The sequence below is a fragment of the Fistularia commersonii genome, chromosome 9 (genome assembly GCF_037954325.1).
Source record: "Fistularia commersonii isolate RoL2024-O1a breed Wild chromosome 9, RoL_Fcom_v1.0, whole genome shotgun sequence".
In the NCBI taxonomy this organism is placed as follows: Eukaryota; Metazoa; Chordata; class Actinopteri; order Syngnathiformes; family Fistulariidae; genus Fistularia; species Fistularia commersonii.
In genome coordinates, this window is record NC_141292.1 from 15,288,886 (window position 1) to 15,313,285 (window position 24,400).

At 45.4% G+C, this 24,400-nt stretch overlaps 2 protein-coding genes across 5 annotated transcripts in view; both read left to right on the forward strand.

The window, feature by feature from the left end:
• The first annotated feature begins 446 nt into the window (after positions 1 to 446).
• On the forward strand, positions 447 to 12,530 carry pla2g3 (phospholipase A2 group III). The gene is made up of 7 exons (XM_086153117.1): positions 447 to 981; positions 4,148 to 4,280; positions 5,119 to 5,253; positions 5,336 to 5,628; positions 6,363 to 6,492; positions 8,153 to 8,263; positions 10,815 to 12,530. The coding sequence occupies exons 1-7, from the start codon at positions 513 to 515 to the stop codon at positions 11,098 to 11,100; spliced, it is 1,557 nt and encodes a 518-aa protein (XP_086009243.1). The 5' UTR covers positions 447 to 512; the 3' UTR covers positions 11,101 to 12,530.
• A 2,183-nt stretch (positions 12,531 to 14,713) lies between these two features.
• ttc28 (tetratricopeptide repeat domain 28) overlaps positions 14,714 to 24,400 on the forward strand; it is a 124,359-nt gene continuing 114,672 nt past the window's right edge. For all 4 annotated transcript variants that reach the window (XM_086152659.1, XM_086152661.1, XM_086152660.1 and 1 more), the window contains exons 1-2: positions 14,714 to 15,471; positions 23,509 to 23,847. In XM_086152659.1, coding sequence (XP_086008785.1) covers positions 15,442 to 15,471; positions 23,509 to 23,847 — 369 coding nt within the window. In that variant the 5' untranslated portion in view covers positions 14,714 to 15,441. The remainder of the gene's footprint in view (positions 15,472 to 23,508; positions 23,848 to 24,400) is intronic.

Below are 24,400 nucleotides of genomic sequence, written 5' to 3' on the forward strand. Positions count from 1 at the left end.
TCGATGGAGGACGGTGACTCGCTGTGGCAGGAAAAGAAAGATAGGTCTGCATATATGGAGACATATTTGTATACAAATGAAACGTGCAGTTTCCTCCGCTTGACCTGCGTTTCATGGACAAACAGAGCAGGAAGTGGACCAGCGGCTCGTCGCGTGGAAGCAGCCATCCATGAACATCGATTAGTTCGGTCAGCCTTTCACGGCGCTCTTTGTGGAGCGGGCGGGCGTGTGTGTGTGTGTGTGTGCCGTCACTCCGTGTGCGCAGCAGGTTGTCGCGGGGAACGTGTTCGACAGATCACGTGACTCGGATGCTGCGTGTCACTCTAAATCCACCCGCATCTCTCTCTCTCACCCCACCTCTAACCCGCCCCACGCCACGCCACGCCGCCCCCACCCAGATTTAAAAACCGGCCCGGTGTCCGTCCGCCCGCAGTGGGACGGAGCGCTTGCGTGTGCGTGTTTAAATCACCGAGGGGTTGTTTTTGTTTTGGTTTTTTTTTTTCAACCTCGCCATGACGCGCATCGCCCACCTGATCATTTCCACGCTGTCCCTCGTGGCGTGGGCCGCCGCGGATGCGTCTCCCCGCTGCGCATGGGCAGAAGAATCCTCCGACCGCAAGGTGCACCTCACGTTCCTGCGGCGCGCCCCCGGGCCGGGCGCGCCCCCGCTGCGGCTCTACCACAGCGTCCGAAGTCGGGAGCGCGCACCGCTCGGCTGCGCTTGGAGCGACGACGCGGCGCTCGTCGGCCGTTACGTCGCCCTGTGTCGGGAGCGCGCACGCCCCTCGCCGGAGCTCGACGTGGACGCGCTCCTCGAGGAGTGCGCGTCGGTCGGGGACGCGCACCCGTCGGCTGCGGGTCAAGGGCGGAGTGCGGGGTCAGAGGTCAAGGAGGCTCCGCGCCGAGTCAAGCGGGGTTTCATCGTGCCGGGGACGCTGTGGTGCGGATCCGGCAACAAGGCGCCGTCTTATGAGGATCTGGGTGAGAAGCATCGAATTATTATTATTATTATGGTAACATATCTGTCTGGACCCGGTTGCTGCCGTGCTGAGTGCCGTTACTGTTGCGTCGACGCATCGTCGCTCACCTGTGTCACGCCACTCTAAACCCGGCTTACGTTCCCCGCTGAGGCGGGATTACGACTCCGAATGTGACCGAGGGTTCGCAAAAATCCCCTTTACTGCGCACAGTTACAAAATTACAACGCGGGGACAACCGTTCCCATCTCCCCTTTTTAGTTTTACTTTTTCTGCACGCCGTCGTCACCCAGCAACCACAAATACCGCTCTTCCGCTCTGCTTCAGAATCCGAGCTCAAGGCCTCAACTGTGGTTACAACTTATGACAGGAACCAGGTCCAGAATGTTACATCATTATTATTATTATTGACAGTATTATCTTATTAGTATTAGTATTATTATTGAACACAGCCTGATTTGTAACTGAAGTCATTTTATTTTGAGTTTCCACTCTATCCTGAGGGACAGACAGAATGAGATATTTATTCTTAAATTGTCATTTTGCTGTCAAGTTACATGCATAGTTGCATTTCACCGTCCATGTTATGTTGTCATAAAAATGTTCTTAGGAGCTGCTGACCCTCTTGGCCACGTCACCCTTAGAGATCCTTATCTCAGTGGTTTTCTTTTACCTGGTTAGTTTAAGGTTAAAAGTATATGTAATGTAAATATATTATAGTCTTATATAATGGCATAGTGTCCGCTGCATTGTACATTTTGCTGTTGCAACACTTGAATTTCCCAACTGTGGGATCAAAATAGTTGCATCTAATCTTATATTGTTGTTGTTGTCATTGATAATAATAGATTAGATTAGATTCAACTTTATTGTCATTACACATGTACAAGTACAGGACAACAAATGAAATTGTTGACTGAATATTTTTAGCTCCCATTTTCATCATCATTCGGATTCCACTTTTTAAACTGTTTTGTGTATCAGAATGAAATGTCATTTCTCTGGTTCAAGTGCAGTGACAGAAATGTGACTTATTGTTATTATTGCACGGTCTCCTATAAAAATATGCAATATAAATCTATGAATGTACAAAAATGCATCCAATACATGCATTAACAATATGTTTAAAGATATAGCACGTTGTGTGAACTGCAAACACAGAACCGGTTGGGTGAGGGAGGAGGGAGGGCGGGATTTTTATTCACAGTTCAACAATAATGCAATGCAATAGTGAAACGCGTGACGGTAACGCTGTAAAACCAAAACTAAAAGACTTTCTCTTATTTGGAGGCTTTCCTCGCCGCCCTAAAAATCAAAATAAACAAAACTTTCAAAGTTTAAAATTGAGAATTTCATGTATTTAAAAAAAAGACATGTTCTATTTGCACAGAAGTGAAATCACGGTCCTCTGTTTACACCGGATTAATATTGTGCTCTTTTTCCTGTGTTGTGACCCCGAGTCTTGATGCGAGGACACCAACACTGCAACCCTTGGCATGTTGGAGTCAGAGATATTTGTTTTGCACCTGCGAGTGGCACGGAGAGCATTTGAAGCCAAACGTGGGGAAAAAATGTCCATGAAACAACTGGAATTGTTAAACGCTACGACGCAGCTCATCAGGAAGTACTCATTTGAGGACTTTTGGACAACAACACCCGCTAACATGGGAGTCTTTTGGGCCAAAATAAAGACTTTTTGGTGAAACTGTGATATAAGATAATACCATTTTCCCCATTTACTTCATGCTCAATGCAAATGTTGAGGTTATTGACGAATTTCGATCTTAAAGGAAATTAATAAAAACACTCAGTTGTGTCCAAAAGGATATGTTTTTGTTTTTGGTCGAGGCGTTGCTAAAGTGGGCGTGAGATCAATCTAGAAAATCCCCAAACTAAATGTGCATTTGACCCCCCCCCCCCCCCCCCCCCCCCCCCAAAGTCTTGTTTATTTGACCCTCTTTTTCTCATTTATGTCCACTGCCATCAGCCCTGGCCTGACCGAGTCGCTTCTGGACTCACTGGCTAAACCTGCAACTTGTCACGCTGTTCCTTTTTCAAGTAGCATTTTTTTTCTATTTTTATCTTTTCATTTGTTGTTGTCCCTGTCCTTTTCAATGTTCTTATCTATTATTTATTGTCTCTGTCCTTTTAATGTCTTTTCATACCTGTCCTCTTGCCCTGTGCTGCTGTGGCACTTGAATTTCCCCGATGGGGATAAAGTATTATCTTATCTTAGCTTATCTTAGCGCATCTCATTTCATCTTATCTTAGCTTAGCTTATCTTATCTTCTCATTAAACCTATCAAGAAAACACCAGAATAATGCAAAAAGAAAAATGTTCCCCTTTAGCAACTTAATGGGACATTCCCAACATTAATGGGAATACTATGAACATATGACTCAGGGCTCTCTGAGCTAATCGGTGCCATCAAAACCTAAATACCTCAATTCACCAAAACTAAGTATCATCTAGGAAAATGAAGTTGTTTGTCCTGAAGAAAACAAAGTCCTCATACGAGGACAGTGGGTTGATTTTACACTGAACTATTAAAGTGTTCATTTTTATCCTTGAACAGCCATGGTTCTGTGGGCTGTGTGCTAAAGCCCCAGTGCGACCAAACGGTGGCTTCCTAATTAGCAGCATGGTTGGTTAGCTTGTTTACAACGTTTACTTTGGTGTAATATCTGACAACAAAGCAAAAGAATTAACTTGTGTGTAGGAGTGCAATCCGTCATGTAGAATAATTTATATCAAGCAAAGTCCCCTAATGAGGATATCAGGTCAGAAACGGGTAAAGAAGCTAATTTTTCAGCAGTTGTTTCTATTCTGTCCTATATATGTGTCTTCATGTTTGAGTTCAGAACGTGAGATTTCTTCAGAGTAAACTGGAAACACGTTTCTTTGGGCATAGTGACATTTGTGATACAACTGGTTGCTCTGATTCCACTTTAGTTTTTTGGGGTGTATCAGGTCCACCTTTTGACAACAAGTCAAAGTTGTGTTGAAGGAAATAACTCAACATGTCCTCATGACCTAATTTGAGGACACGGGGTCACAGTGCGACAAGTCAATATTCATCGATCTAGGTTTTACTTTCCGAGAGTCGCCATCATCGTGGTTATCAGGCCCCACCCCTCACCAGAAACTCCGCCCCTTTCTGCCTCCGCAGGCGTGTTTTCTGACACCGACAGCTGCTGCCGTGAACATGACCAGTGCAAGAACACCATCCTGTCCTTCCAGTCGCGGTTTGGCGTCTTCAACTCCAACATATTCACCATGTCCCACTGCGACTGTGACAACAAGTAGGCATGCTTTGCTTTTTGTTATGGAAAAACCAGGTGATACTAGACATTTGTCGACAATCTAGCTTAGCACGTAGCATCCGGACCTATTGTTTGTGCCCATTTTTCCTTGGAATGAAACATCCGCTCAAGCTAATTTAGTAATATGGAGTTGGGGTCAAATTAGATCAAGTTTAAGTTGACGCGCCGCCTTGCAGCCGCCGCGGGCAGGTGATTTTTTATTATAATTCGTTTCTTTGCACCCTTGTCGAGTGATTTTATCATGTCAGTTTCAGACAGTGGCTTCTCTCATCAGACGGGTTTGGATTTTAACCGTTTCAGCAAAAAATAATTGCAATCAAGTTTTTTTTTAAAATATCATTTCTTTGTTCGAGCTTTTGGAAGAACACCTAAACTAATATTCTTGGGAAAAAATACTGTGATAGCTTAAATAGAATATACAAAGCAATATCACAAGAAAGGCAAAAATTCATGGTCCAGGTGCTAAAGTTATAGCATGGGCTAGGCGGTCTGTAAGGGCCTTAGTGTTTTTTCAGATAAGATAGATCGATAATAATAATTTATTGATCCCGTCGGAGAAATTCGATTGCCACGGCAGCACAAGGCGAGAGGACGAGCGACGCAAAAAGACATTAAACAGGGCAGAGTTTTAGACAAGCTACGTCTAGTTGATGCTACATGCCATCGGGCATCATGGAGAGCAGTAGCCGAGGTTTGAGGGAAAATTAACTTTGGACTTGGCGGTGGATGTCGAATGTCCGTGCTAATATTTATACTGGAGTGACAGATGGACGTTCTACTTCTAAAATGTTCCTATTGGGTTTGACACCTGGGGAAGGTTCCACAGTTGCCTGCGGCGGGCGAACGACAGCATCTCCGACGTCGTGGGCTACACTTTCTTCAACCTGCTGAAGATGCACTGCTTTGAGTTCTCCCACCGACTCCAGTGCACACAGAGGAACTGGTTTGGAATGTGGGTGAACGTCGTGCTCTGTGTTCAAGGTTCTCATTCAAAGGCAAAGCATCAAAAGCGCCGGGTCTTTCCGCCCTCTCAGGTGCAAAGAAACTAAAATGGCTCTGTACGCCGAAGTCCACCCGCCGACCCTCTATGAATCGTCCGGTCCAAGCGACGTCAGCATCAACGGCTCCGTCTTGAGAAGCGCGGGGCGTCCAGAAGTTCCTCCTCAGCTGTCCCTTGACGCGGCGGCCCTCAGCGGAACCGGGCCCCCCGTCAGCTCGACAGCCGGCCCCGTCGGCCCCGGCGCTTCCACCTCGGCCGGAGTGGACGCCGTAGCGACGCAGAGCACCGGCACTCGGAATCTAACGGAGCAGGACGCCGACGTCGCAGGTACTCTTAGTTACATGTCATGATAATAAATCAGGGAATAACTTTCCTCTGATTGGTTGCTGAGTCACGGCTTTCCTCAACTTTCACTGAACTGCGTTTCAAGGGGGGGTAAGAAACGTTATCCAATCCGGCCTGATTAGAGCATTGACGGATTAGGACACTCCCGTGTAAACTGCGTGTTCCGATGAGTTTAAACAGGATGCGGTCGTTGTGGGAGAGAGGAATAATGGAATTAATGTGCGCGGAGCATTCCGGTCGTATTTGTCTAACGGTATTTACGGCTTAATCTCGCTCTGACCTTTGTTTTTCTGCGGATGGATGTGTAGTTTGTGGCGATGGGAGAACTCGACGGCCGCAGCGTGTTAGCTTTCGCAAATTTTTCCATAACAGAGATTTTATGAGTTAAAGCTAACAGTAGCTCGGGGTTCTTCTGTAAACCGTCCAGAGGAAAGCCATCATGGGTTCACCAATGAACACATGAACACTCCTGCAAAGAAACCGTGTGGTTTGATGTTTGTCGTCACCATGGAAACAGTGACATTTGGTAAGATGAGCGTTGTTTTTTTTAAATTCATCCGTCGTAATCCACCATAAAAAAATGGTAAAACAACAAATTTTATTTCTCTTGTTGAAAATACACCAAACAATTCAATTCATTCAGTTTTGATCAGCGGACATTTAAAAACGCCGTCCGAGATTTCTCGCCGACCGACTCTCGGTGATCTGCCTTGCAGACGAGCGGCTGGCGTGCAGCGTCTTCAAGGACCTGGACGACTGCAGGGACAGAATCCCACCCCAGCAGACGAGGTTCGGCCTCCGCAACCCGAAGCCTCAGACCGTGTACCACTGCAACTGCACGTCAAGGTAGCGTTACTGCGCAAAAAACTACCCTGTTACCCGTAAAGAACCGGGCAAAGAACCGGCTAGGAGGCAAAAAATAATTGGTTTTAACCCTAAAATTGTTTTTACCTGAGTGGGAGAATTTTACAAAACACTATTTGGCCCGGCAATAAACGAATGTTCAGTGATAAATATTTGCATAAACATGTGTATTGTTGTTGGCTGTCGAATGACTGTACAAGGAAGCAAACAGAAATTAAAAAGAAAAAAAAAGCCCCGCCCCCTTGAGGATGGTCATCGTTTGAAAAAGTATAACAAATATATTAGTAAAAAGGCCATTTGTTGTTTTGAATTAGTTTTAACAATGTGGGGATAGGAGAGAAAGCAACAGTCAAGGACGGCTGGCATTATCAAATATTTATTACGCCGCCCTCAGACAATTTAGCTGTTATTACTTGTATTAATCATTTTTACCTAGTAGCTGCAAGGCTGTAGCATGCTAATGGTTTAATCCATAACTTGTCTTAAGAAAAATAACTTGGACAATTTATTTGAAATGACACTAAGTCAGAGGGTTTTTTTTTTTGCCTGCGAAATAATAATAAGCATCGACTGATACTTTAAAACTCAAGGACCTGAAAAATACCTCCCAGCTTCGATCAACAACAACATACCGCCAACCACTTCTGCTATTAATACTTTATTTGCCGCTACTCGTCATGTTAGATGAAAAAGGTACAATTTACCAGGTTTTATTTGTAATTCTTTTAATATATTTCTGTCTGTTTATTGTGCAAGTTGCAATGAAAGTAACAATTGCACAATTGTTAATCAGTTAATGTAATAACTGCTGTGGAACAGTAAAACTATCCAGATTCCGTGATTATTCACTGTTTCACATCCCCGGACGGAGGTCGTGGTTGGTCTGAAGTCATCGTTAATAACAGAGAACAAGTTTCAATGTTTCTGGTATTATGTAATTACGGCGTCGTAATCGTGAGGCGACCAGATTCTCCTTGCGGTCAGAAACCTCAGCCGCTGCAGACGGGATGAGCTGAAGCTCCACCTCCACACACAGCCTGTCCATGTGTTTACACACAGCAAGATAATGGTGCACTCACCTTCCTGTGTGTGTGTGTGTGTGTGTGTGTGTGTGTGTGTGTGTGTGTGTGTTGGCAGATAAAATGACACTGATGTGTGATGTTGCCTAACTGAAGTCACACATCAATCCATAGTTTATATTTCAGCAAAGAAAATAATACATAAATTGTTTTATCGAGGAAAAAAACTGGAATCTTATCAAGTTACTAATACTCATAGAATTGATGTAGTAACACATGAGTAAAATTTGTTTGCAGGATCAAACAATCCTTTACAAATGAAAAAAGGATAACGTGACTTTTTCTCATTTTTCCCGACTTTTTACTCCCTTTCACGATTTTCAGAATGTCATAACTTTTCCATCGAGAGCCTTAACTTTATCCCCATATTGAAAACAAATCCAAGTACATTCATATAAATACTGTATAAATCAATGACCTCTCCGGTCACGTGGACAAAGTACAAGGTACGAAACAGTTCTAACGAATTCAAATGTAACCCGGTCGGCCCTCGGTCTTATCGGACGGTCAGTTTCTGGATTTATCCGTCCGCCGGCGTTCAGACGTTGTTTCTCCACTGGCAGGTTCTTCCAGACTCTCTCTGAACGGAGGCGACCGACCGACGCGCAGATGGCCCTGCTGGGACACGTTTCTCCCTCCTGCCTCCTGCTGCAGGGCTGCAGCACAGGGACAAAGTGAGAGCGCACGCACACACACACACACGCACACTCTCACACACACACATTTGGGTTCTCGGGCCGCTTACACTCCGAGGTGAGGGCCGATCCTTAGGAGACGGGAATATCTGCGTTCTGGACGGGAATGCGGGTGGTTTGAGAGGGCAGTGGAACCGGAGAGACCTTCCCTGAACACACTCTTTCACCGACGTGCAGCTCCGCGCTGAAATCAACCACCCGTGACGGAGCCTCTCGGATTGAGAGGATTAAATGTCTTTGAGAAGCCCGGTTGCCATGATCCAATTTGACAAAGGTTAACTGTGATGACTTGGATGACTGAGAACCGTCACAGACACACCCGGACATGCACACAGAAATACATAGACACACACACACGCTTGCATGCACGAACGGGAACACACACACATCCGCACACATCACACACCAATGCGCAAACACAAACCAGAATCCGTATCTCATTATATTAAATCTTAAGTGCGTCAATGTTGCGGAGCATTGCTTCAATGATCTCACCGTTTCATTTGAATATCAGCCTGAAAAGTCATTTATTGGTTGATGAAACCGCAGCATCATCTAGTGGCTGAAGGGGGAAAACACCATCCGACTCTTCTTATTTATATTACGGTATTCATATACGTTTTCCCCGGCACAGGTAAACGTCTTCAAAATAAACAAATAAATGAAAACAAATAAATACATTTTGAGTTGATAAACAGTCGGGCCCAGAAATATTTGGACAGTGACACAATCTTCATGATTTGGGCTCCGCATGCCGCTACGTTGGATTTGAAAAGAAACGACTGCAACGGAATCGACGTGCAGACATTAAGGTTTATTTCAAGGGGTTGAACAAAAATATGTGATTAAAGATGTAGGAATTGTAGCTATTTTTATACAAACGCTCCTCATTTCAGGGGCCCAAAAGGAATCGGACAAATAAACATAAGCCTCAGTAAAATGTTACTTTTCAATATTTTGTGGAGAATCCTTTGCAAGCAATGAGTGGCTGAAGCTTGGAACCCGCCGACGTCACCGAACGCCGGCTTTCCTCCTTCGTGATGCTTTGCCAGGCCTTTCGCTGCGGCGCTCGTCAGTCGGTGCTTGTTTGCGGGTCTTTCTACCTTAAGTTTTGTCTTGAGCGAGTGAAACGCACGCTCGCTGGGGTTGAGATCGGAATATTCTTTGCTTTAAAAAACTTCGGGGTTGTTTTTCGCCGTCCGTCTGTACTTTGATGCGCCGTCCGATCGACCGTGCTGCATTTGGCCGAATGTGAGCAGGAAGTAGATCCCTGTACACTTCACAGGTCATCCAGCCGCTTCTGTCTTGTGTCACATCATCAATAAACTCAAGTGGAAGTCGTGCACGCCCGTGCCATCACGCTGCCTCCGCCATGTTTTACAGATGTGCTGTGCTTCGGATCATCAGCCGTTCTATTTCTTCTCCCCATCGCTCCGGTGCAGGTTGATCTTCGTCTCATCTGTCAGAAGAACGCCATTCCAGAACCGGGTCGGCTTCTTCAGGTGCTTTTCGGCAAAGTCCATTCTGGTCTTTCTATTTCGGAGGCCGATGAATGGTTTGCACCTCGTGGTGAATCCTTTGGATTTCCTCTTGATGGTGGATTTAGGTACTGATACACTTTCTTCCCGGAGAGTGTTCTTCACTTGAAAGGATGTTGCGAAGGGGTTTTTCTTCTGCGATCATCCACCGCTGTTGTCTTCCGTGGACGTTCGGACATTTTTGACTTCCCGAGCTCACCGGTGCACCCTTTTTTTCTCAGAACCTACCAAACTGTTGAGTTCCTAACATTTCTGCAATCTCTCTGATGGATTTCTTCTTTTTTTCCAGCCTCAGGTTGGTCTATTTCACCTCCACTGAGAGCTCCTTTGACCGCATGTTGTGTGTTCACGCCGACAGCTTTCAAATGCAAACGCCGGCCCTGGAATCACCTCCAGACATTGTAACTGCTTCACTGATGTCAGGTTACGGAGGGAAGAGCCCAGGCAGCCTTGTTATTTATCTGGGAAGCCTTCTGAGTCAATTGTCCAATTACTTTTGGTCCCTTGAAAAAGAAGAGGCCACGTGTTAAAGAGCTGTAATTCCTAAACCCTCGCTCCAATTTGGATGTGGGTCCGTACTTTAAGCCCATGTTGATTCTATAATTGCATCCTGAGTATGTTTTTGTAAACAGCTAATATATCAAACCTTGCGTCACCGGCCAAATATTTCTGGGCCGGACTGAGCATGTTAAGAATCCTTTATCAGTAGGTGACGTGTGCACGTCGCTGAATATTTATTATATGATTTTTTTTTTCCATAGAATTCCATCTTAAACTACCAGAATGAACTGAATTTATCTATTCAACCTTGACCTGAAAATGACATGGTGCTGATGAGTCGGATTTATTTACTCGAGTAAAATGTACTTTAAATCGCATGAAAGATAAACAATTCGGTTCCATTAAAAATTGTACCGAAGCACAATAATCTCCGTCCGTGTTCTGGATATTTTTCCTTCCTATAAACTCGTTTGCGCCGGCCTGTTCCCCAGTTGCAGTTCACCAGCCGTGCAGCCGATTGCAGATTTCCACCAGCCGGAGCAGGACGAGGGCGCGGAGGTGCGGCGCCGCCTGCGGGCCGAGCAGAGGAGGATCCACAAGAGGAAGCCCTGGAGAGCAAAGAGGAAGGACAGGACTGTTCAGCTTCAGAAAATGTGTCTCCGTATGGTTCTTTCCGGAGCACCGAAGGCCGGTAAAATGAGACAGAACGTGGGGCGGACCACAGCGCGAGCGGGGAAACTCATCAGAGCCGCCACCTTTCCCAGATTCACACCATAAATAAGACACCACTAGAGTTACAACAATAAAAATAAGACAATTAAAATCATGGACAAATCGTAAAGCTTCATATATTAAAGACCAGAATAGAGCAACTTTTTATATTACTAGTATTACAGGCACACACACATACTGTATATATATATATATATATATATATATATATATAAAATACTTTCAATCATAACTTCTAATGATGACAAAAAATAGAATGTAGTGTAATACATTAATTTGAGAATTTGTGATTAGACATGAAAGGGAATATTTTTTTTTTTTTTTATTATTATTTTCAGAGCAAGAATTTGTTATTTTAAAGTATGTACCTTTTCCTTTGTGATAATTCAAGTTTTTTTTTCTTAGGATTTGTAAGGTAAATGCCACAGTATTTTTTTCATTCTGGGTTTTTTATTGTTTTTTTTCTAATTCCTTGACATATGTACAAATGTCTAACTTTGCTTGATTTCAGTATAAGTGAAAGAAAGAGAGCCTGAAAGTCTCGAGTTTTGTTGTTTGAAATGACCGCAACTGGACCGGACGCCCATGACTTTGCTATTAGACGTGCTGTTAGCATTTTAGTCACCGGCTCTGTTGACGTTGACAAAGATAAAATGTGATTTATTTGTCTTTCTTTTAAATTGCATTTTTTACATTCACTGGTCAGTGATGTCAAAAGGATTGCAGATTTTTGCGGCGCTCAGTGAAAGAGGCTTCCCGCTAACGGTCTGTGTAAATATTTGTAAATAAGGTGGTGAAATGGTTTTTATGTGAAAAGTGAAGATATGGGTGACTCAGAGAAAGTAATTTATTCATTAGAATATATTTACACATGCATTGAGGCTGACAGGAAGCCCAAGGCAGCAACCAGTTAGCTTAGCATAACACCAAGACATATAAGAATTACTTAGGCAGCTGTTCAGCGATCGCTGGATTTAATTCACTCAAAGAAACTGAAACATAAACACGGAAAGTCATAGGAATGCCTTTTTTTCTAATCGGACTAAACTAACTAAATCATGAATTCAACCAGAGGCGTTTTTGCGACACAACTGCTGGGTCCGTTTCAGGACACACACTTGGTGACGCAACAATGTCAAAAACGATAAAAGCTCATCGTTTGCCCTTTTTGTTTTGTATTTGCCGTCTTTTCAATTTCATCATGTTTTTTTAAGCGTCAATTATTTACTTCCTGTTATGTGAGTCATGTGATCGCATATTCTGATGGCCCGCATGTGACGGTTTGGTAAAAGTGAAAATAAATGTGTACATTAAAAAAAGAATGATGTTTTAAAAAGATTTGATACAGAATAAATGACCAAACTAAAACTAAAAATTGTGAATAACCGCCGCTCATCTAAAGAATTACTGAGGTTTGAGATTGAAGATTATGAACTGTACATTTTGTGACAATGATATTAAAACCATTAACTATATATTTTTGTGAGAAAGTGTCTGGGTTGAAATTGAAGAATGGATGAAAGACACATTTCCAGCACCAGCTTCTCTCTCAAGAGATGATACAACATTTACTTTTGGGAAACCAAAAAAATCAACTTGACGTCTGTTATTTATGTTTGGCCGAAGTGCCGAGCCTCAGTGTGGATTTATGGCTTGAGAATTTGAAGTGATTTACTTTTCCTTCACGCTTCCCCTCTCAGTAGCCGTATGTAGCTGCCATAGTTGTTCTGCTGTACTCTTTTTCTTTCTTTTCATCGATTGATTTTGCTTGTTTCTTCCATTCACATGACACAGACTCGGAGGACCGCGAGCCGGCGTCTCCCCGAGCCAGGATAAAGGCAGACGCTTGCATTAGGAAGGGCATCTGGGGGAAAATGTCTGCCAAATCCAAATATGCAAACCTCCAAATCTCATACAGAATACACGTCGAGGGCCGCAATAACCTACAGGTTGACGGTTAAAATTGGTCTACCGGAGGTGGAAGAAGTTTTGAAGTTCCTGGGGTCAACAGTCCAGAGCGTAGGAGAGTGTGCAGGACAGGTGGAAAAGCAGGTTCAAGCAGGTTGAAATGAAAAGTGTCAGGGGAACAAAGACATAGAAGAATAATAGTAGACCAGCGATGATGTTTGGACTAGAAACTGTTGCAATGACCAAAAGACAGCAGGCAGAACTAGAGGTTGCAGAGATGAAGATGTTGAGGTTCTCTTTGGGAGTGACCAGGATGGAGAGGATCAGGAATGAGTCCATCAGAGGAACGGCACATGTTAGATGTTTTGGAGAGAAGGTCAGAGATGGTTGGGTCATGGACAGAGGAGGGATAGAGAATATATTGGTAGACGGATGCTGGAATTGGAGCTGCCAGGCAAGAGGTCTGGAGGAAGACCAAGGAGAAGATTTATGGACGTCGTGAGAGAAGATATGAAGGTAGTTGGTGTGAGAGAGGAGGATCCAGAGAATAGGGTTAGATGGAGAAGGTGGATTGGCTGTGGCGACACCTGAAGGGAAAAGACCAAAGGAGAAGAAGAAGATGAAGACCATGTGTTTACTGTGGTGGTATGTGTATATAAATACATATATGTATATTTTAGCTTGTAATTCTTAATTAAGTAAAATGTTTAGATTTAGCCAATTTGTTCTTGTTTTAAAGCTAAATAGGGGTCGGGGGGTGAAAAAAGCAAACCCCCCAACCTTTTTTTCATTTTCTGTTTTTTTAATCAAGTTTTGAAGATGACATGAAAAAATTTAAATGTTAAAAATAATAACAATAACAATAAAATATATATACATATATATATTTATTAGATAAAATGTTTAGATTTAGCCACGCTTGTTTGTTCTTGTTTTTTAAGCTAAATGGGGGGGTTAAAGCAAAAATTCCCCCCAAGCCTTTTTTCATTTTCTGTTTTTTATATCAAGTTTTGAAAATGATGTGAAAAATTAAAATGTTACAAAAATTAACAATAACAACATATATATATATATATCGACATATACATATATTTATAAATATATATGTATATTTATGTATTCAATTTTTTGTATTAAATAAAATGATTAGATATAGCCATGCTTGTTTGTTTTTGTTTTTAAGCTAAATGGCTAAATGTGTTTAAACCCAAAATGATTCCCCCAACCTTTTTTTCATTTTCTGTTTTTTTATCAAGTTTTGAAAATGATGTGAAAAGATCAAAATGTTGCACAATAATAATAATAACAATATATTTATAAAAAAACACATGTATATTTATGTATCAATTTTTTATTGAATACAATTTTTAGATTTAGCCATACTTGTTGGTCCTTTTTTTAGCTAAAGGGGGGGGGGTGTAAGCCCAAAATTATTCCCCGCAAACTTTTTTGTTTCAAGTTTTGAAGATGACGTGAAAAAAAGATAAAATGTTCCAAAATAATAAAAATAGCAATATATATACTGCTCAAAAAACTAAAGGGAACACTTGAACAACACAATGTAACTCCAAGTCAATCCCACTTGTGTGAAATCATAGTGTCCACTCAGGAAGCAACACAGATTCATTTGGACTTGTTTTAAGGACATTACATCAAAGTTGGATCAGCCTGGAGTTTGTTTTTACACTTTCATTTGGAGTGTGATTCTTATCCAGACCTCCATGGGTTGATACAATTGATTTCCATTGATCATTTTTGTGTGATTTTGTTGTCAGCACATTTAACTGTTTAAAGAGCAAAGTATTTCATAAGAATATTTCATTCATTTAGATCTAGGATGTGTTTTTTAAGTGTTCCCATTATTTTTTTGAGCAGTGTATATATATATATTGTATTTAATTTTAAATGAAATAGAAGGTTTAGATTCAGCCATGCTTGTTTGTTCTTGCAGATGAAGTCAAATGGGGCATCGCATTCATATCCTAATATATCGTCCTTTGTCCTTTTTGCTCCGTCAAACGTTTTTAAAGTTCAATTTTTCGTTTGCAGGCCGGGTAACTCAACTCCGCCGTGACGTCACGGCCGGTAATTGAAACCTTTCCGCGGCCGCGGCTCGACGCGCGGCGACCGGATCCCCGCCTCTCCGGCGGCCGGGCCCCGCCGCGGCTGCAGGACGAGGAGGAGGAGGAGGAGGAGGAGGAGGTCTGGCTCGGCTCTGGGAAACATGGCGCTCTCGCCCGGGACTAAGTTTCCTCCTCGGACGCCTCGCAGGGCCGCGTCGTAGCCGCGCCGCCGCCCGGTTCCGTGCGGGCCGGGCCGGGAGGTGCGGGGGAGGAAAGACGCGGCGGAAGCGCCGGGACCTTTTCAACCTCGATCCGTTTGACTTGGTTCCGTGTTTGTTGCGGATGTGGTTTCCTGCCGCCGCCGCCGCCGCCGGGGGATGAAAGTTTGGAGCTGCCGGACTTCGCAGCGGGCAGGATGGAGAAGCAAAGATCGAGGAAAGACAAGGTAAGAAGTTGAAGCAAAGCGTGGCGGCGCGGGACGGAACACGCAAAGATTCATCTGCTTTGCTCTCAATCCGGTGACAGGCGGAGACGCGGGCGGTGAACGCATCACTTGGCGTCATCCTGCAGGAAAGTTGCTCGAAACTCCATCCGTTATTCCCGATAAAACCGCCTCGGCTCGCGTGATAAATACCTTGTTGCGCTTTCATTTCGACGTTTACTCGCAGGTTTTACAAAGGAATCCGTGAAATAACGAGAAACGATTTCTCACGATTACAGTTTGAAAATATTTAGCAGATACTTCTCTTGATACTATTTGTTCTTTGTGGATCGCTTGTGTATATATTCATTCATGTTACACACACACACACACACACACGCACATACATATATATACATATACATTACTAAATAAATTCTTAAAACTAAAAAAAAAGACCTTCTCAGTATCATGAAATTATTTTCTGGTTATTTACTTGATATTTTCTTTATTTAATGTTTGTCAGTAATTACTTTTCCTATCAGTTTTTTTGCCTTTCTGTTCTTGCCTCCGAGGGGCTGCAACAAACCCTCCCCCCGTCGCACCGACGCAAAACTCTGCCCGGTATCTTTGTCGCTCGCCGCTTGAGCTTCGCCGCTTGTCCGACACCAGGGAATATCTTTTGCATTTGTTTGCAAAACCAATTGGACCAATCGGAAAGCAGATTGGACAGATTGGACCAATCAGAAAGCAGGCGGCCGATGCTAGCGGACGGTTATTCCAATCGCGTTTTAAACTGACCTCCAAAACAACGAAGGGCAACACCGGTGTCACGTTAAACTCTCCATGACGCGTTCAAAGGCGTCAGCGCCGACGTGTAATAGAACCGGATACAGAGTCGAAGGGGGCGGAGCCTCCATCGGCGCCCCAATAACCGCAATAACCCTCCGGCGACCCGAGTGTCCGTAGAAATAATCTCATCCTCGGGCTTCTTCTCCGATGTCCGAGTGCTTTCGGGCCAAGCCGATCAAACCGCGTAGTTCGGCCGCTCCTTCCGACGTTCCCTCGGCCCGTCGATCTGCGGTGCGAAGCCGCCGCCGCACTTGAAATAACCTGGACTGTCCACCTGGCACGTTTGGATCCACCCGCATCCGCCGTCTGGAGGCGTTTTCCAAATTCCCTGAAAGCTTCTGCTTTCTGTCTCCTACCGGTTTGTTTGTGTTGGAAGAAAAACACACTCATGCGCGCTTGCTCATGTACACACACACACACACACACACCTGCGGGCAAAGAAAAAGATTGAAAAGACAAGAGTCTTTCCAAGATTACGCTCCCTCCCTTTCTCCCTCCCCACGCTCATATTTCATTCCCGGTCTCAGAGAAAACACGCAGGGAGAAACCAGGAGGCCGAATAAACCTGGGGAGAGGAAATTGCGTCCCCGAACGAGGACCCTTTTGATCAGAAGCTCTCAGTGGAATTGGCAGCAAAGGGAGGGAGTGGAAAACCCGTCCGTCCGGCTGCCAATTATGCCGTTGCACTTCGCTAATTTAACTGTTCAAGATTTGTGACGGCACAAATTCAATTTAAAAAAGCCTTTTTTTTTTCTCCCAGCATCTGTTTTCTTTCTTTCTTCTGTCATGACACATTTTTTGTGTGTGTGTGTGTGTGTGTGTGTGTGTGTGTGTGTGTGTGTGTGTGTGTGTGTGTGTGTGTGTGTGTGTGTGTGTGTGTGTGTGTGTGTGTGTGTGTGTGTGTGTGATTATCAGGACCCTTGTGTTCACACTCCGACCCTCAGGAACGTCATAATAACTGGAAGTCATTCATTTTCTATGAGAGGCAGCGTCTCTGTGGCGAGGGTGTGTGTGTGTGTGTGTGTGTGTGTGTGTGTGTGTGTGTGTGTGTGTGTGTGTGTGTCTTTCCACAGCAGTGTTGATCCAGGTTTTTCTCCATGTTTTTTTTTTTTTCTTCCCTCACATGACTTCATGTTAAATTTATCACAATGTAAATGTTGTGTGTCCGGAGCAGCTCGGCAACCGACGGCTCTTCTAACAAACAAAAAAAACAAGGCATAAAGAAAAAAGTGTTTCGGGTTTGGATCATTGAGATTGGATCAGATTAATCAGATTACTGAGGCAGATTCAGTGGATTATTCAAGCATTCAATTCCACTCTGTGAGAACTGAATGAAATTGGTTTCCTGAGGCCCAGTAGGCAGCCAGTAACAGAGATACAAGATATAATGAGAAAAGTTGTGTCTGAGATATGCACAGTAAATGGATAATAAAAAAAAAGAAGCAAAACTAAACAAAATAGATATTCAGGAAATAATACAAAACGAGCAAAGTTGATAAGTCGCTTTTACAAGATAAGGTGATTTGGGCATACAAGTCAGGTGTACCACGTGATGTGCAGTGTTTGAGTTTTGCAAACTAACATGACTACTCATGTTGGTTTGCAATGTTAGTAGACTACTCAACTCTACGTTGCATGTTAGGAGACTCCTCAAGGCTGTTCCGTCGAGTAGTCTCTGGAGCAGCAGGACTGTTCAGCATTCTCAAAGCTGTCCCTCTGTCTGGTGGTCCATCTTCGGATGCTTCGCGGCCTCCTCCCTGCTGGAAGGGGTCAAAAGGTGTATGTTTAGGGTTGCTAGGGTCCTTCACGATGTGGTTGGCTCTCTTTCTGCATCTGGTGGTGAAGCTGTCTGTGGTGGTGGTGGTGGGAAGCTGCTCCCAACAATCCTCTATGCTGCTTTACGCTCCCTGTGGAGAGCCTTCTTCTCGGTCACAGAGCAGCTGCCGTGCCACGTAGTGATGCGGGAGCAGAGGACGCTCTCCACCATGCATCTGAACTGAGCCTCCAAGTCCTGCCCTCCTCAGTCTCCTGAGGAAGTAGAGGTGTTGTTGAATCTTCTGGACCAGTTAGGCAGTATGGTTACTCCAGGTGAAGTCCTCTCTGAGGTGAACACCCAGGTCCCTGTAGCTGGAGACCACTTCCACGGCTGCTCCTCCGATGTGGACGAGTCCACAATCATCTCCTTTGTTTTCGTCACACTTGGTGCAGAGGGTGTTTTCTCTGCACCGGTGCTCCAGGTGTTCCAACTCCCCTCGGTGTGCATACTCATCATTGTTCATGATGCATCGCACCACTTCTGCGTTGTCCACAAACTTAACAATATAACCGCTGGAGTTCTTAGGGGGGCAGTCGTATTCCAGCAAGGTGACCAGGAGGGGGCTCAGCACACAGCCCCGAGGACAGCCGGTGCTGAGGGTGGTGGGCGAGGTGGAGATATTGTGGATCATGACAGCTTGTGGTCTGTTTGTCAGGAAGTCCAGCACCCAGCTGGGGAAGGTTGTGGTGGATGTCTTCATGCAGATGGGGATGGCTTCCCGAGAAAGGGCCGAGGGCCATAGATGTCTGTTAACACCTCTGACAGCCTTGGAGCACAGTCCCTCAGTACCCACCCTGGGACATCACGCTGGACCGCCGCTTTGCGGAAATCGATCCTATGCAAGGACCTCTCCACCTCAGCTGATGTCACCATGAGGGGCTTCCCTCTGGTTGAGTCTACTGCTGGAAAAGGTGGCGAAGAAGTTGTTGAATGCATCCTCGAAGGCGTCTCTTGGGCATTGTGCGTCATTGTGCGTCTCTGTCAATACACATAGTGCCCTTCCACATATTTGCAGGTTGTTGCTACTGTAGCTCCATTAGCGCATTGCTAGCATTTGCATCCGAACGGATGTAAACAACAATGACGAACACTGCCGTGAACTCTCGAGGCAGATAGTATGTCTGACACTTACCAGTCCAAAGTTCTCTTACTTCGGAGTCACCAGCTTGCAGTTTATGCACCAAACGTGGCGTATATACTGTCAAGTTCCGCGCCCTGGGGTCTTCCCCGACAGCTGACTTCGGTCTGCACGGAAGAGCTACAGGCCTTCGATTGGGAAGGCTGAATCTGGCATGTTGTTGTTTAGCAGGTTTCAGTCAGGCTAAGTACTGTACAGTTCCTCATCTCACGGTAAACCCCAAGCTTTAGGCTAAGCAAGTCCATCTCGTCGTTGAGAGCGCGGACATTCGCCAGGAAGAGTGTCTGGATGGGCCAGGGCGGGCTGGTTTGCTAGCATTTAGCTCTGCTAGCAAACCAGCCCGCTCGCCTGTCTTCTGACTCGTCAAACAGTACTTCCTCTCGCCGCTTAGCCTCCGCGCTCGGCCGCTCCAGGCCGGTGTCCTCAGAAGATGCCGTCCGCTCAGCTCGGTTTTGAGCTCCGGTGGAAGTTTTGCAGCCGAGCCGTCATGAGCCGACGCCGGGCTGTTCTTGGTGCGTGTGCTGTTGGTGGGATTATGTACAAAGCAGTCCAAAAACATGCTGTTTTTTGACTTGAAACCAGGAGCTCGAGAAGCTGCCCGGAATTACAGTCCTTCCTCGGCATATCACGGCTCATGTTATCCCAGAACCGCATTAAAGGTAATAATAGGCTTAGAGGGTTTACGTTGCCGTTGGCGACCACCACGGGAGTTACCTCATAATCTTAATGGTGACAAAGGAGAACAGCTGGAAAACCGGTAGGTCCGGCACTCATGGAGGCAGAGGGGGGTCGCCGTGGCGACAGATTACGGGGCGTTCAATCCAGGTTTCTGGCCGCCGACTGCCCACATTTAGCCCACCGTGACCTTCATGTTACTCCTTTAACATCTCCGAGGAAGCGGACGTGTCCTAAGCGGCCATATCTGCTTCGCCGCCTGCTTGCGTGGACGCCATGTTCTCACACTTTCTGCGGGAAGTCGACGGCAGAACCGGCCGATCGGTCGCCCGGTTCATCCTTTCGTTCAACGTCTACGTCGCTCGTCCCGGCTCACGGGACAGGACAGCGGCCAATCCCGGCTGATATTGGTGGAAGGAGGCGGAGTTTAACCCGGACGGTCACCTGTCAATCGCAGGGCCGCAAACAGACACCCAACCGTTCACACTGTCGTTGGCGTCCACGGACACTTTAGTCTAGATAGCGGAAGGCAAAAGGCCACCTGAGAGAACGCAGGCTTTTGAACTTGTATTCTGAACTTGAACTGGTTTTTCATCTCGGACATCCAGTCCCGTCCCGTCCCACCAGTGTTCTAGAATTCTAAGACTTATTTTTCTTACAAGTTTTATGACAGCCACGCACACACACGAAATCCCTCCAATGGTTGTTAAAGAAAAGCTTATTCTTTTTATTTTATTTTTGTATTTTGCAACTCTACAACTATTTCTATTCCATGTCTGCATGACCTTTCCATAAAAAGACTGTGTGTGTGTGTGTGTGTGTGTGTGTGTTGTTGGGGGTGATCGTGAGCAATGTTGATACCCACCTGCCGGGTTATGCAGCCGCTCAGCAGGAGTCGTAAACACACAGTGAGGCTGCTGAAGAATCCTCAGGTTCCTGGTCAGGCCAGACCTTCCAGACCCCCGTGGCCTCCATGGCCTCCACGGCCTCTTCCTCCTCGGCCTCCAGTCTCTGTAACATGAGAAGGTTCTTGTGGTTTCACATTGTCCGGAGGAGATGTGATTGGCCTCCTCCGGTGAGACTTTGCTCCCTGAAGCGCACAGTTGTGGCCTGTCGTGGTGCGAAGCCTGGGTGGTCAAAGGTCAGCGGCACATTAGCCTGGGGTCAACAGCAGAAAATGGATTAAAAACTTTTAAATCCCTCTTGCCTTTGTGTTCTAAAATGAAAGCTTTATACCAGTGAGGCGCAGTCAGTCGAGGCCGGGCCTCAAATGGAAAAAGAAAAAATCAATTAAATGGTTATATTTATTCAGTGATTTGTTCTATAAAGTTATTTTCCACGTCACTTCACCATTTTTAGTTTTTTTTTTTTTTTCTAAATCGCTAAAAAGATTCACTCTTAAGAATCTTAAGAAAGCCAAAAATCCTATCTCAAAATATGAGAATGTCATGAAAAAGTAATTTTTATTTTTTAATTGCATTACAGAAGATAAAGAACTTCATCACAATATTCTAATTTTCTGAGAGTCCTGTATATTTATGTGTGTGTGTGTGTGTGTGTGTGTGTGTGTGTGTGTGTGTGTGTGTGTGTGTGTGTGTGTGTGTGTGTCTAATAGTAAATTGACATTTTCATTTTTTTGTAATATTAATTTCAAAAGTAGGATAATTAAATGACAAAGCAGCATAATTTTTTTGCATTTAGATGAAAAAACAAAACAAAGTTGCCTCGTGGCCGAGAGGTTCCTGGTTCAGTTCTGACCGGATTCTGTGTGTGTGTGTGTGTGTGTGTGTGTGTGTGTGTGTGTGTGTGTGTGTGTGTGTGTGTGTGTGTGCTCTCCACGTTCTCCTGCTGGCATCCTTTCTCCAGACTGCATCTTCTGGTGGTGTCAGCAGTGATTGGCCCCCCGACCGCGGGGACGCTGTGAGCGACGACCGATTAAACAAATGGAATAAAACCGGTCGTGATATTGATCACATAACAGTTACGTCAGTTCCCTCGAACGGTCTTTGTCACAAAATTATACACCGAAAGTGAGCGATTGGATGAAATACAGCGGTCAACATTAGTTTAGCCTCTTTCATTAGCAGTACGGTTGCATCATCAGACCGAAAGTGAGTCCTCCAATCAGCACTGCTCGTCCTCCAGGAAGCTTCAATGGTAGAAGGCATCGAAGGCGCCGGGATACGTCTTCCTGCAGATGGTCCTCAAGGGCCTTTGTGGCTGAATATTCATTTTCCAGAGAGATGGATGTGACCCGAATGTAAAGCTCACACACACACACACACACACACACACAAACACTGGTGGCACGAACTGACCTCTCACACTTCCATCCCACTTCGCTCAGTATCCGGGGTGGGGGGGCACGGCCTCACTTTACTGAACTCGTAAATGTGAGGAGTCTGTCCTGTTGATGTTTTACAAGTGTGTGTGTGTGTGTGTGTGTGTGTGTGTGTGTGTGTGTGGAGAAGGAGCGGGAGATAATGAAGGCCTTGGTGTAAGGGCTGGTGAAAGGGACAGATTTGGAAACAGGGAGAGATAGTTAAAGCCGGAGGGACCAGAAACCTCAGTTTTACTCAAAGTTCCACAGCAGATCCGAATCCGCTCGTCCGAGGCTCCGCCGTGGCTTCCAACGCGAGCAGGAGGAGCGTGCACACCGCCGTCGCTGCCCGGCGTCCCGGTCATCCTCAAATCTACGATTCTGACCTGCGCCTCTTGAGACAGTCGAACTAAAACAACATATATCTATGGAGCACCTGCTCTCAAAGTGCTGTCCTTGTGAGAAGGACACCAATGAATAAGAACACACACTCAAATATTCCACCAAGCTTCTCATCAACCTTCTGCATGTTCTTGCACTGTTGGGGGGGAACCGGAAGAAACCACGCAGACACGGGGAGAACATGCCGAGTCCACGCAGCAAAGCCTTCTGTCGGGTTCCAACAAGGAACCTTCTTGCTGGGAAGCTCTCCGATCAATGGCTGAAAAAGCCATTGGGAACATTGAGAGCTTCATTGCTGTTGTAGTCCACTGGGACCTCCCCCTCTGTCAGTGTTGTAGTCCACTGGGACCTCTCCCTTTATCAGTGTTATAGTCCACTGGGACCTCCCCCTCTGTCAGTGTTGTAGTCCACTGGGACCTCTCCCTTTATCAGTGTTATAGTCCACTGGGAATAGTGCTCCATTGCTGTTGTAGTCCACTGGGAAACTCTAGCTCTTTTGCTGCGTTAGTCCACTGGGAACTTGCTGTCCATTGCAGTTTGGTTTAGAGGAACTCAGTTCTTATCCCTGTTGTAGTCCACTCGTAACCTGGATCGTGCTATCTTCAAGGCACTGTTGTTTTTGTAGTCCATATCTTCTTCTTGTTTTGTTCCACCTTTCTCCTCATCTACAGTGCATAAAGGATGACGTTCTTCAGAGGTCCGACGCACAAAAAAAGTAGCAAAAGTCTACATCGTGCTTCTGTTTTTGAGGAAACCATGACCTTCTCAAGGTTGAAGCCTGATATTAATTGAAAAATTCCTGAAATAATCACTAACGGTCTGCTCTTGCCCCATTTCTGCCCCCCTCTTCTTCCTCAGTTCTCACTGTTTGGCTCCCGATTGGCCGGCAGGACCGCCAACCCACCCTCTTTGTCGTCCTCCTCTTCCTCCGCCACCATTCCCCCGGTCTGCTCGCTGAAGGAAGGGCCCGGCCTGAGCAAGGCGGAGTTCCTGGAGCGGGTGCGCCGCAGCAACCAGGCCTGCCAACAGGGGGACTACAACCTGGCGGTGCGCCTCTACAGCGAGGCCTTGAGCGCCGACCCCCAGAACTGCATCCTGTACAGCAACCGCTCCGCCGCCCACCTGAGGCTGGGCCAGTACGGCACCGCGCTGGACGATGCCGTCAAGGCCAGACTCATCAACCCGAAATGGCCGAAGGTAAGAGGCGTGGGGGGAGGGGGGGCTGAGTAGCGGATAAGTCCGATGGTCGGACGTGTCGATCGGCATCCGATGGCGTGTTAATGTACACGTGACGAGGCCGTCCCCACCATGCAATAAGCACTTTGAATCTGGAATCTTACCTGACGACTCTCCGAAGAGTTGTTCTTTGGCGGGGAACGAGCATGACCTTTGACCGTGTCAAGTAAAGTCCCATTTAGAACCCTCATAAATACAACAACTATAAAGAAATGTTAAATCTTTTAATATATTATATATATAATATATTAAATATATATTTTTCTCATTAAAACTGATCTTTTTTTTGTTTTTCTTCGGGGGCTTGTTGTCCGTGTTGGTGTTTGAGCAGTTGGGAAGTTGTGCCTCTAGTTTGTGTAAAGCAACTGGCGCATCTACTGGGACCATCATTTGCAAAATGATAATAACGTGTTTTAAACCTGTGAGAGGTGGAGATGAATCCAGATGACAACAATAATAAATATACACAGTAGAACCTCGGGATGCACATTTCATTTGTTCTTTGACTCCGTTC